Source organism: Pelophylax lessonae, assembly GCF_965119305.1.
Source record: "Pelophylax lessonae genome assembly, chromosome: 2".
NCBI classification, from domain to species: domain Eukaryota; kingdom Metazoa; phylum Chordata; class Amphibia; order Anura; family Ranidae; genus Pelophylax; species Pelophylax lessonae.
In genome coordinates, this window is record NC_138769.1 from 292,288,363 (window position 1) to 292,299,537 (window position 11,175).

The window sequence follows — 11,175 nt, forward strand, 5'->3', positions numbered from 1 at the left end:
TGTATGGTGCTTCTCTTTCAATATCTTAATTGTCATCCTGCAGAATGCTGTTCGTCACAACCTGAGCTTGCATAAATGCTTTGTGCGTGTAGAAAACGTGAAAGGAGCAGTGTGGACAGTGGATGAGCTGGAATACCAAAAGAGGAGGCCGCCAAAGATGACAGGGTGGGTTCTTGCAAAAATAAATTCATATCATGATAACAAGGCAGTATTAATCTAGTGAATTTATGCATTTGGTGAGAAAAAAAGAGATGTATAAAACAAATTGTTGGATGCAAGCATTATGCAAGTCTAAGGATAATAAAGGAGTCCATGATTGTCTTATAATATATATACTCTTTGTCTTATGATTTTCGCATTTACAAAATGACAGAAGAGCTTAATGGCAATGAGTTTGTAGATTATATGATTTTAGAGTGACTTCTAATTTTTTTTTCTTTTTAAAAATGTATTTTTCTATATATTTTTTAATCCTTTGAAGGCTCCTTGCCCTTATGATTCAGAAGGAAGCATCCAGTGTTTGTTTTTTAGCCACACTGAGATAATTGCAGCACTTAAGTGACAGGGTGTTTGGAGCTGAATGGTTTAACCCTATTGAGTTCACACCAAAGCATTACCTTTTCTTTTTACTACTCTTTGTCAAAAACGACAGTGCCGTGGCACAGTTTATATGCTACTGCACCACTTGTTTGCAACGGAAAATGGAAACCTAGCTGAGAACATTGAAAAGACAAGCGGAGGGTGTACTGTGTACCCTTCACTTACCTCTATGAGCCCTAAAAATTGAATATTCTGATGAGCAGGTCTACAAATACAGTACAGTGGATTGTTTGTGGAGCTGTTCTGGCCACTGCAGTAGGGTGTGGGGTTGGTAATCTAGAGTTTGCCTGTTTGTAACTGTTTATACTATGTATGTTTGGGTTATAGCAGTACAGTGATGTTTTGCCTTCAAACATAAATCCAGTTTTACCAATTGGCCAGATATAGGTGATGATATTGCATGCTAGCCCTGTAATGCATTTCTTCCACGTGTGTTGCTGAGTGTGGGAGGTTTATGACTCCAATTTACAGCATAAAAACAGTGTGCAAAGATCCAAAATCTCATAGCTCAGCTCTTATCTTTATCTCCTAGCTTTATAAAGTGCCTACAAAATAAAAACGAGGCAAACTGTGCCTAACAGGGAAAAAAAGAGAAAATGGATGTGCACTACCTGGGATAAAAAGAGCAAATCATTTTCTAATGATGCATTTTCATGTACTCCGTGAACAAGGGTGTGCAATGCCAAGAATCTTCAGCAGGTGGCAGCATGGAATCACTGCTTTATTTTTTATGTAAAATTGTTGAGAAACTGCATTCTACCAAATAGCTTTTTCTGGCAACAATTTTTATATAACTGTTTGTCTGGAACATAGCTATTATTTCTCTTTTCAAGTGAACATGTGTGGCTTGTTACAATTATCTATAACCATACTTTTTGTTTTTGCATTTCTTGAAATAATACAGAAGTCCAACACTTGTGAAAAACATGATTTCCGGTCTGGGCTATGGAGGGTTAAATGCCAGTTATCAGGTAAGCTAGATGTACTTGCTGTTTATCCATACTGAAGTTGTCCCTGGACAGAGAACTGACTTAAGCTACAATATAAATTTTATCACCAACAAAAATGTATATAAATGACAAGTTGCTTAATGTCCAGCTAATATTTTTTCCTCTGAGTCATAAACAAGTATTTTAGTGATGTCGTCAGAGAAAAATAGTTTTATCTCCTTAATGTTAAATGCAGCTGGGAAGCTGAATTTCCCGTGCACCCTGCTAGACATTCTCTAAGCTCCTGCAGATCGAGCAATGTGTTTTCAAAATAAAGGACTGTGCACAGAGCTATTTACTGATAGAGCTATCAATGTGCCAACATCTAAGCAGTTACAGCAGCTGCAAGGGTCACATTAGTGCAGTGCAGAAGCAAGAGTCTTGTCAACCTATTAAAGTGCCGATGCCATTGTTTTATTGCCAGGATCAACTAATATTTAGATAATGTTTCAGACAATTATTAGAAAATTGGGAAGTGTACACTTACTGGTATGGGATTGTATGGCTTGACCATAGTTCTAGTTTAATATAGAAAATAAAAAGTGCAGCGCTATTAAAGAAAGAATGAACCAAAAACTATTAAGTGCATAACACTGAAAGAGTTATATACTTCGAGTGAATAAATATAATGACTCCCCTATACAAAGATAAATAAATATAGTCCATACGTTGAAATGTCCCATCAAATTAATCCATGGGTGAAATTAATTAATATTAGGTCATGAGAAATTATATATATATATCTAAAGTCCAAATGAAAAGATGAAAAAATGTAGATATCTTGTTCTCCGTTGTGGTAGTAAATAGATATGCTTACCAGAGCAAGTGGACTTACACTACCATAAGGCAAGCAAGTCACTTAGGCTACAGGGTTAATATCAGGTGTCTTTGAAGAAGATGTCATCAGGCGCTATTTCCTGAATGTGTAGTCCTCCACAAGGGGCAGAGGAGAGGAACTCCCCGTCCAAACCGGATTTTAGTGAGTGACACAAAAAGAAACAAAATATATATAGTGTGATACCGCTACAATAAAGTATCACATAAAACGTGCACATTTATCACCCACAAATTGTGAATGTTGGGAAATGGAATATTCACAAAGATGCATTGACCAGAATGAAATATAGTGACCAAACAAGCCCGTCACCAGGTATAGAGGTTAAATATGCATTTACCAGAAAACAGAATAAAAATAACCAAAAGAATAATTGTCCTGAGGAGATGCTAGAATCCACCAGTAATGTATGAATCCCGTCACCATAAGGAAAATCCTGATATAATATACGCTTACCAGATAGCGTGGGCCTATGATACTATACAGCATATAGGCTAAGCAGGTATTATATAAATATCCATACAGGCTGAGCAGGTTTTATATGAATATCCTCCACATGTAAAAGGATAGGATCCATAAAAGGGGTGATCAACTAGATAGAGTGGTGTACCATCACCATGTGAAGTGTAGTCTTAAACACTCTTACCGAAAATTGTGGACCCGTAATACTATATAGTAGACAGGTCATCAGAGCATAACAGGAAAGACGTATATGGATTCCTCTTTAACCAGCTGTTCACAGGAGAAATATTGAAGATCTCGCAGGCACAAGTGGATGTGGAAAGATGAACTCCGCAGTCAATGACCATGTAAGCAAGCCAAACGAAAGCACATAGTGTAAAACTGCTATATTGCGTTTTATTAAAAAAGGACATGTACTTACAGACATCCACAAGTAAACATCATGATAGGTTCAAAATAGGCCAGTATGATGTATGTTGACGCGTTTCGCTTTACACAGCATTATCAAAGGATTCAGCCACACTGTATTAGAGGAATCTCTGGTATTTAAAGTGCCCATTGTAGACATAAACAGGTGCATGGCATTAGACTCACTTCCGCCTTCCTATCCAAGATGGCGGTGGCGTGAGTTCCAAGCCTCGTTTTGATTGTGCACGGATACTTCCGGTTTACAACAAGAAGTGGGGCAGCGTTACCGCTCATATCAATATATGACATCACATCGGGCGCATCATAGGAAGTGGGGCATCGCAAATGGATATACATTTACATATATGTAAAACCAAGAAAGGGGTGTATATCTCTCCAATTGGGCATCTAATATTTGAACCAAGATGCATACATAATATAAAAACACTTCCTAAAAAACATTTAATATTATAAAAGAAAATTGATGCCAAACTATAGACTACTTCCGGTTCCGGTGTCCCCGCGAACCAGAAATATACTAAGGCTCCTGGACAATTTGAAATTGTTAACAAACTCAAAAAGAATTTGTTCAAAACATCAAAAAATAAATATAATAAATAAAAATAAACATTAGAGATAATGATTGTCCAAAGTCCATTTAAGGAATGTGGACTAATGTTAATCATTATATAGATATGTCATAAATTATAATGAATATCTCTAAGTAAAGAAAAGCAAACAAAAATGTGGAGGGTTTGCATTCCTAAAAACGAATAAGAAGCCACAATAATAATGACTCCAAAAATTGTTAAAAAATATAAAAAAAAATATTTTTAAAACTATGAATATTAAAGATCCCTATGTGTAACCTGCTATTTCACTGGAAATGTATACAAAATGAAAGAAAAGAAGAGAAAAAAAATGAGCCAAAACTAAAATAAATAAATGAGGGACAATTATCCCATACAAGGTATATAAAGGAAAGAAATTCATATAAATGACCTAATCCAATATTTGACCTAAATATATTGAGAAAATATTAAGACCACACTATGAAATGAATGGACATCCTACTAGAGTAGTCTTACATATGAAGAACATGAGTATTAATGGGTCACATATACTTTATGCTGTGTTAATGAACAAATTAATATCCCACTCAATATTTAAACTGTACGGTGAGTAAGATTTGAGGGTATAGATCCAAAATGTCTCTTGGCGTGAGACCCCAATCTTTTTGGATCCACCTCTCCATGGGGCCGTATACCGGTCAATGATTTGGAATAGCGTACCTTTCGGATCGCTATGATGATATCGAGAGTAGTGTTTCAGTACGTTATGATTGCTTTTGTTCTTTATGATGTTAGTAATGTGTTCACTGACACGAATATAAAATTGTCTGGTAGTGCGACCTACGTATTGCTTATTGCAGGGACGATATACCACGTGAGTAGTAGTACAAGTGGAAAAAAAATTTATATCAATAATAGCATGAGTGATAGTTGACTAAAAAGAGATACATTTTCTACGTTTATCACAATTCAGAAGACAGACTCTGCATTTACGACAAGGGAAGTGGCCAATCAGATCTCTAAAGAACTGAGGTTTATTCGGGGGGTCCAATATATTTGGAGCCAGTTTACCCCTAAGAGATGGAGCTCCTCTCTGTTGTAAACCGGAAGTATTCGTGCACAATCAAAACGAGGCTTGGAACTCACACCGCCGCCATCTTGGATAGCAAGGCGGAAGTGAGTCTAATGCCATGCACCCGAGAACCGGTGTTTATGTCTACAATGGGCACTATAAATACCAGCGATTCCTCTAATACATTGTGGCTGAATCCTTTAATAATGCTTGGTGACGCGAAACGCGTCAGTATACATACTGTCCTATTTTGAACCTATCATGCTGTTTACTTGTGGATGTCTGTAAGTACATGTCCTTTTTTAATAAAACGTAATATAGCAGTTTTACACTATGTGCTTTCGTTTGTCTTGCTTACATGCTTATTGAATTCATCTTTCCACATCCACTTGTGCCTGTGAGATCTTCAATATTTCTCCTGTGAACAGCTGGTTAAAGAGGAATCCATATACATCTTTCCTGTTATGCTCTGATGATCTGTCTACTATATAGTATTACGGGTCCACAATTTTCGGTAAGAGTGTTTAAGACTACACTTCACATGGTGATGGTACACCACTCTATCTAGTTGATCACCCCTTTTATGGATCCTATCCTTTTACATGTGGAGGATATTCATATAAAACCTGCTCAGCCTTTATGGATATTTATATAATACCTGCTTAGCCTATATGCTGTATAGTATCATAGGCCCACGCTATCTGGTAAGCGTAGATTATATCAGGATTTTCCTTAAGGTGATGGGATTCATACATTACTGTTGGATTCCAGCATCTCCTCAGGACAATTATTATTTTGGTTGTTTTTATTCTGTTTTCTGGTAAATGCATATTTAACCTCTATACCTGGAGACGGTCTTGTTTGGTCACTATATTTCACTCGGGTCAGTGCACCTTTGTAAATATTCCATATCCCAATATTCACAATTTGTGGGTGATAAATGTGCACGTTTTATGTGATACTTTATTGTATTGTATTTAGTTCCTCTCCTCTGCCCCTTGTGGAGGACTACACATTCAGGAAATAGCGCCTGATGACATCTTCTGACACCTGATATTAACCCTGTAGCCTAAGTGACTTGCTTGCCTTATGGTAGTGTAAGTCCACTTGCTCTGGTAAGCATATCTATTTACTACCACAACGGAGAACAAGATATCTACATTTTTTCATCTTTTCATTTGGACTTTAGATATATATATATATATATATAATTTCTCATGGTTTGTCACTAGTGACCTAATATTAATTCATTTCACCCATGGATTCATTTGATGGGACATTTCAACGTATGGACTATATTTATTTGTCTTTGTATAGGGGAGTCATTATATTTATTCACTCGAAGTATATAACTCTTTCAGTGTTATGCACTTGGTATATGAACAGTTTTTGGTTCATTCTTTCTTTAATAGCGCTGCACTTATTTTTTATTCTTTTCACCAATTTTTTGTCGGTTGGTAGTGCTGGCAGCTTTCTCTGCGGTTAGCGTGGTATTTACACTTTTTATATTTTGTTCTAGTTTAATATGTTTTCTAACTGTGCAGAAATTATGGCAATTTTATCCTTTATCTACCAGACAGGTAAAGAAACCTTAAAACTTGACTTTGGAAATTTAGTAAAAAAATAAGGCATTCTAAAGGTTCAGTTCACAAAGCTAGCACACCTGGGTAAGTTTACTTATTTTCAGCATGTCCCAGTAATTTTCAGCTGAGACCATGGGGATTTGAAAAATTACAGTCACGTGGCTAAGTTAGTGAACCTTATCCTTGTACCAAGGCTTCGTAAACTGAGCCTCAAGACGTATTTTTGAATGCTATGTGTAAAAGATAGTGACATCTTTCATTCATGCAAATTTAATAATTTAACTTTCAAGGCCTCATGCACACTGTCAAATAGGCTGTGGTGCAGGAAGTATTTTGTGGAAAACTGCGTCTGGAAGCCCAAGTGCGTGTGGACAGCCGCAGACTGGAAACCTGTAAAAATAAATGACAGGCTTACAACAGCCACAGCTTTATGCCAATGTGTAATCATCTCACAGGGACAGATGACAGCCCACATTTGCCATATTTATAACAATGCCCTACAAGATCATTTGACATATTTATATGGCAAATCATTGATATTCTAGCAACAAAAAAGGTGTATGCCAGGTGTGATAATGGACTTGGAAGGGGAATCGGGAAGGGGAAAACGATGGAAATTTTTTTTATCTATTCCACTCTCAGGTGGCATATGCTGCGTTTGTAAAGATAATATGGTGTAAACTCTATGCTGTGCTATTGGAGGAAGAGACTGTTTTTGGCTTTCCCCTAAGGTTATCAGATTTTTGGAGTTTTTTATTAATTCCCTGCCTTCTACACTTGGGCTCTTGGTGTGGCATATCTCCCTCATTTGAGCCCACTCATCAACTTATAAACCTTCTCTTTTTTCTGAGTGGAATTCTTTTTTTTGATCTAGTTGGCATTTTGGTGATATCACTTGTTACCAAACTATGCAAGAAGACTATCATTTGATTTTATTGATGGATACTATGATATTTTGAAAGGCTGCCTGATATGTATACAATGTTTGGATCCTGAAGAAGCTATTTCAGCAAAACACATTGATCCATCAGCAGAATACACTATTCATACTAAGGCCATGTGACCCGTTATGTATATGCACTTTCAACTTTGATTGTATCCGTTTTAGTGGATTGTATGTATATTTCAATAAAATATTTATGTTTATTTTATATTATATGTGGATACATATGTTTCTAATATTTAAGAGGCACATTTAAATCCCCACCATCCAGGTCTGATAGAAAATTTGTCCCATTGTTTTCCCCTTCCCAATTCCCCTTCCAAGTCCACTATCACACCTAGCTTACACCTTTTTTGTTGCTATTATCTAGGGCAGTGGTCCTCAACCCTGGCCTACAGGGCACACTAACAGGCCAGGTTTTAAGTATTACCTTGGGGAGATGCAGACTAAAATACTGCAATCACTGAGCAGCAAATGATATCACCTGGGATGTATTTCAGTTATCTTACAAACCTGGCCTGTTAGTGGGCCCTGTAGGCCAGGGTTGAGGACCACTGATCTAGAGGACGGTGCCATTTACCTGTCATAAAGTCCATCCCTCTCCATACAATTTCTAAATCATTGATATTCTAATCAGTAGGGAATCCGCCATGCTCATTTGCACTTCAAGGAAAGTCTTTAGGCTGAATATGTATTTGCATACACCTGAATCCACTCTCTGTACCAGAAAATTACATAGTTGACCCAATAAACAACTGTGTTTCCAACCAAAAACAACATTGTGCCCCTACTTTAAAAACTATTTGTGGCATGTGCTCCAAATGTAAGCTGCTATAGTTTGCTGTATGTATGTACTGCATACATGCTTAATTGGGCCCAGTGTGTTTAAAACAGTAGGGTAAATGCAAGGATGTTGAAGTAAATCTAGGCATGCAAGAGTGGCTGGATTGAACCACTTTGTTTCATAAATCTGCGTTTAGGAATATTTAGATTGCAACTTGTGGGAGGTCATTTTTCATATACGGATACTAGGGGGCATTACTTGCCCTACTATATACTAGAGCTGCCCGATTCTGGCCAAAATGAGAATCACAATTTTTTAGCTTGGAATAAAGATCACGATTCTCTCACGATTCTCTGTGTAACAAAAAAAAATTGGGATAACTTTGCTGTTACATTTTTTTTTTTTATTCATTAAAGTCTATTATTGCGTTTGAAAGACTGCTGCGCAAATACAGTGTGACATAAAATATTACAACAATCGCCATTTTATTCTGTAGGGTCTCTGCTAAAAAAATATATAAAATGTTTGGGGGTTCTAAGTACCTTTCTAGCAAAAAAAAACTGATTTTAACTTGCAAGCAACAAGTGTCAGAAAAAGGTCCAGTCTTTAAGAGGTTAAACTTCCTTTCTCCCTGGCAGAGGGAAGGAAAAGATACAGTGTAATCATTTTTGTTTATAGTTACTGGGAGACTTCAGGGCTGATAGGCGTTTTGCCAGGAGGCTTTTTTTTTTTTCCACAGCTGTTCTCTCTGCTATGCAGCTATGCAAAGAATCGAGCATATTTCAGGTTTAGGTCGTCAGGGGGGGGTGAATCGAGATCGCGATTTTCATACGATTAATCGTGCAGCTCTACTATATACCCTTTAATGCACATATTTATATGTGTATAGGATAAAAAATTGTTTTCCTTTTTATAAATGTAATTCCATTTACAATTCTCTTACTTCACAGGCTGCACTCGCTGAGAGTAGTTTTCCTCTGATGAATAGCCCTCCAACTCTCAACAGCTCTGGCAGTGGACTTCATGGTGGACATGATGATGTCACCAGCACTGGAGAGCCTGGGAACAGCAATGGCAGCAGCCCACGTCTGTCTCCGCAATACAGGTAACACTTCTTTTTCACATTTGCCTATAAGAAATGTAAGGGGCAGGCCTTACAGTAATTTTTTATCTTAAGCCTTCTGATTTTGTGTGCTTGATTTGACCTAACTTTTTATCTAAATAACAATGTTGTCACCAATCATGAAGTAAAGGAAAATCTGCAATAAGAATACAGACAGTAAAATAAACCTAATGGGGGTTGAGCATCCCTCAACTGAACTAAATAATGAGGTTTTTTTTTTCTGCCTGTGCCTGTCCTATGACAATGTTGTCAGCAGAAGCCAAAATAAAGGAAAATCCCCCCGACAGAGTCCTGGACAGCAGCAAAAAAAGAGGTTCCAACCTCTTCTCACTAAAAAATGAGCTTAGCTTAATATACTTTATTGTTGGCCCCTTTGTAACTACAGTTTTTTCTTTTAATTGTAGTCAATCTGTTCATGTCAAAGAAGAGCCAGCTGAAGAGGAAGTGAGACCTGCCTCCCTCTCAGTCTCCAACCAGAACACAGTGCTGCCAGAGGACCATGACTTGGAACCAGAGACAGTTATGGAAGACTTGTCCTAATAGTTTCAGCACCCAGAAGTTACCTCCTCTGCCCCAAAGTCCAGCACTTCTACCAGAGACCAACATGACCCTCTACCTTAATTCTGTTCAGTTGTAATGGACAAAGACTTTAAACTTGACTGCCTGCCATCTCCTGGGTCTTCCTCCGTCTGGCAGCACTTCACATCAAAGACTTATGGACTGCAGAGCAAACCCCGCCATCCTTTTCTTCTCAGCCAGATACGGAAAGGGCACTGATATATTTGTGACCAGATTTTTATTTGGGGGTGGATTGGTAAACTGCTTAAATACTCCTTTGCTTTTGGGGGGCTATGAAGTCCTTCCATAGCTGAATTTAGGAGAAGCCTGAACTTCTTTCTCCATCCCACAATGCAATGCAGTACTGGGTGTCTGAAGTACCCTTTACTAGCGATTCATTTCTGGTTGTTTCTGAAGGTACCAAAAAAAGTAGACTTTGTTATTTATTTTTTTTTCTGTGTGTTTTGGATCAGTGTTACTGCTGACATTCCTCACACAAATGTGAGTATATGGTACGTACACTCTGAAATGGATGCATACATTTCCAAAATAAAGCACATGCATAGAATTTAATGCAAACACTAGCTTTAGACAAATGCACATGATGAACACTGTAGCTTGTTCCATGGAGGGAATATGTGCACCACAAAATAGGACAAGCACTGCTTTACATGCCTGGAACATTCAAACTTGTGTGAACTCACCTGTTTCTAAAAATACCACATAGTTATATTTTGTAGCAGTACATCACTTTTACTAAGGTGTACATAAAAGAGCAGACGTTGCACCAGGTTTTCCCTGAATCAACTAACCTTTATTAAAAAGAAAAGTCCAAGAAATATTACTTTTATTGATGGTATTGCTTTATAAATTACGCTAATTGAATCAATATTTTAGATTTCTCCATTGGCTGTTTGCCCAATCCTATTGTCCTGGGGCTTACCACGATATTACAGATTTTCCACAGGAAAACAGGGTTTGTCAGGATAACTCTTAACTGTAAAGCAGTGACAAAAGCAAAAAGGGTATACCAAGGGGAGTAGCCCATAACAACAACCAGAATTGACCTACTAAAGTCAGACTAGTTGACTGTTTTTTAAGTGGTTGCTACAGGAGTTTGCATATCCACATTGCTCTTTCCACAGCTTAATGGAATATGTCCATTAGTGTGCATGATGAGCACTGTAGACAGGACAGGCATAAGAGTGGAGCTGATTAGTAAATTTCCCAATAAAATTTGCCATTC

The 11,175-nt window shown here is 37.4% G+C and overlaps 1 protein-coding gene across 1 annotated transcript in view; it reads left to right on the plus strand.

Moving 5' to 3' along the window:
• FOXP4 (forkhead box P4) overlaps positions 1 to 10,968 on the plus strand; it is a 138,025-nt gene extending 127,057 nt beyond the window's left edge. Inside the window, exons 14-17 of the mRNA XM_082247614.1 lie at positions 44 to 165; positions 1,505 to 1,571; positions 9,199 to 9,353; positions 9,776 to 10,968. Coding sequence (XP_082103740.1) covers positions 44 to 165; positions 1,505 to 1,571; positions 9,199 to 9,353; positions 9,776 to 9,911 — 480 coding nt within the window. The 3' untranslated portion in view covers positions 9,912 to 10,968. The remainder of the gene's footprint in view (positions 1 to 43; positions 166 to 1,504; positions 1,572 to 9,198; positions 9,354 to 9,775) is intronic.
• Positions 10,969 to 11,175: the final 207 nt, after the last annotated feature.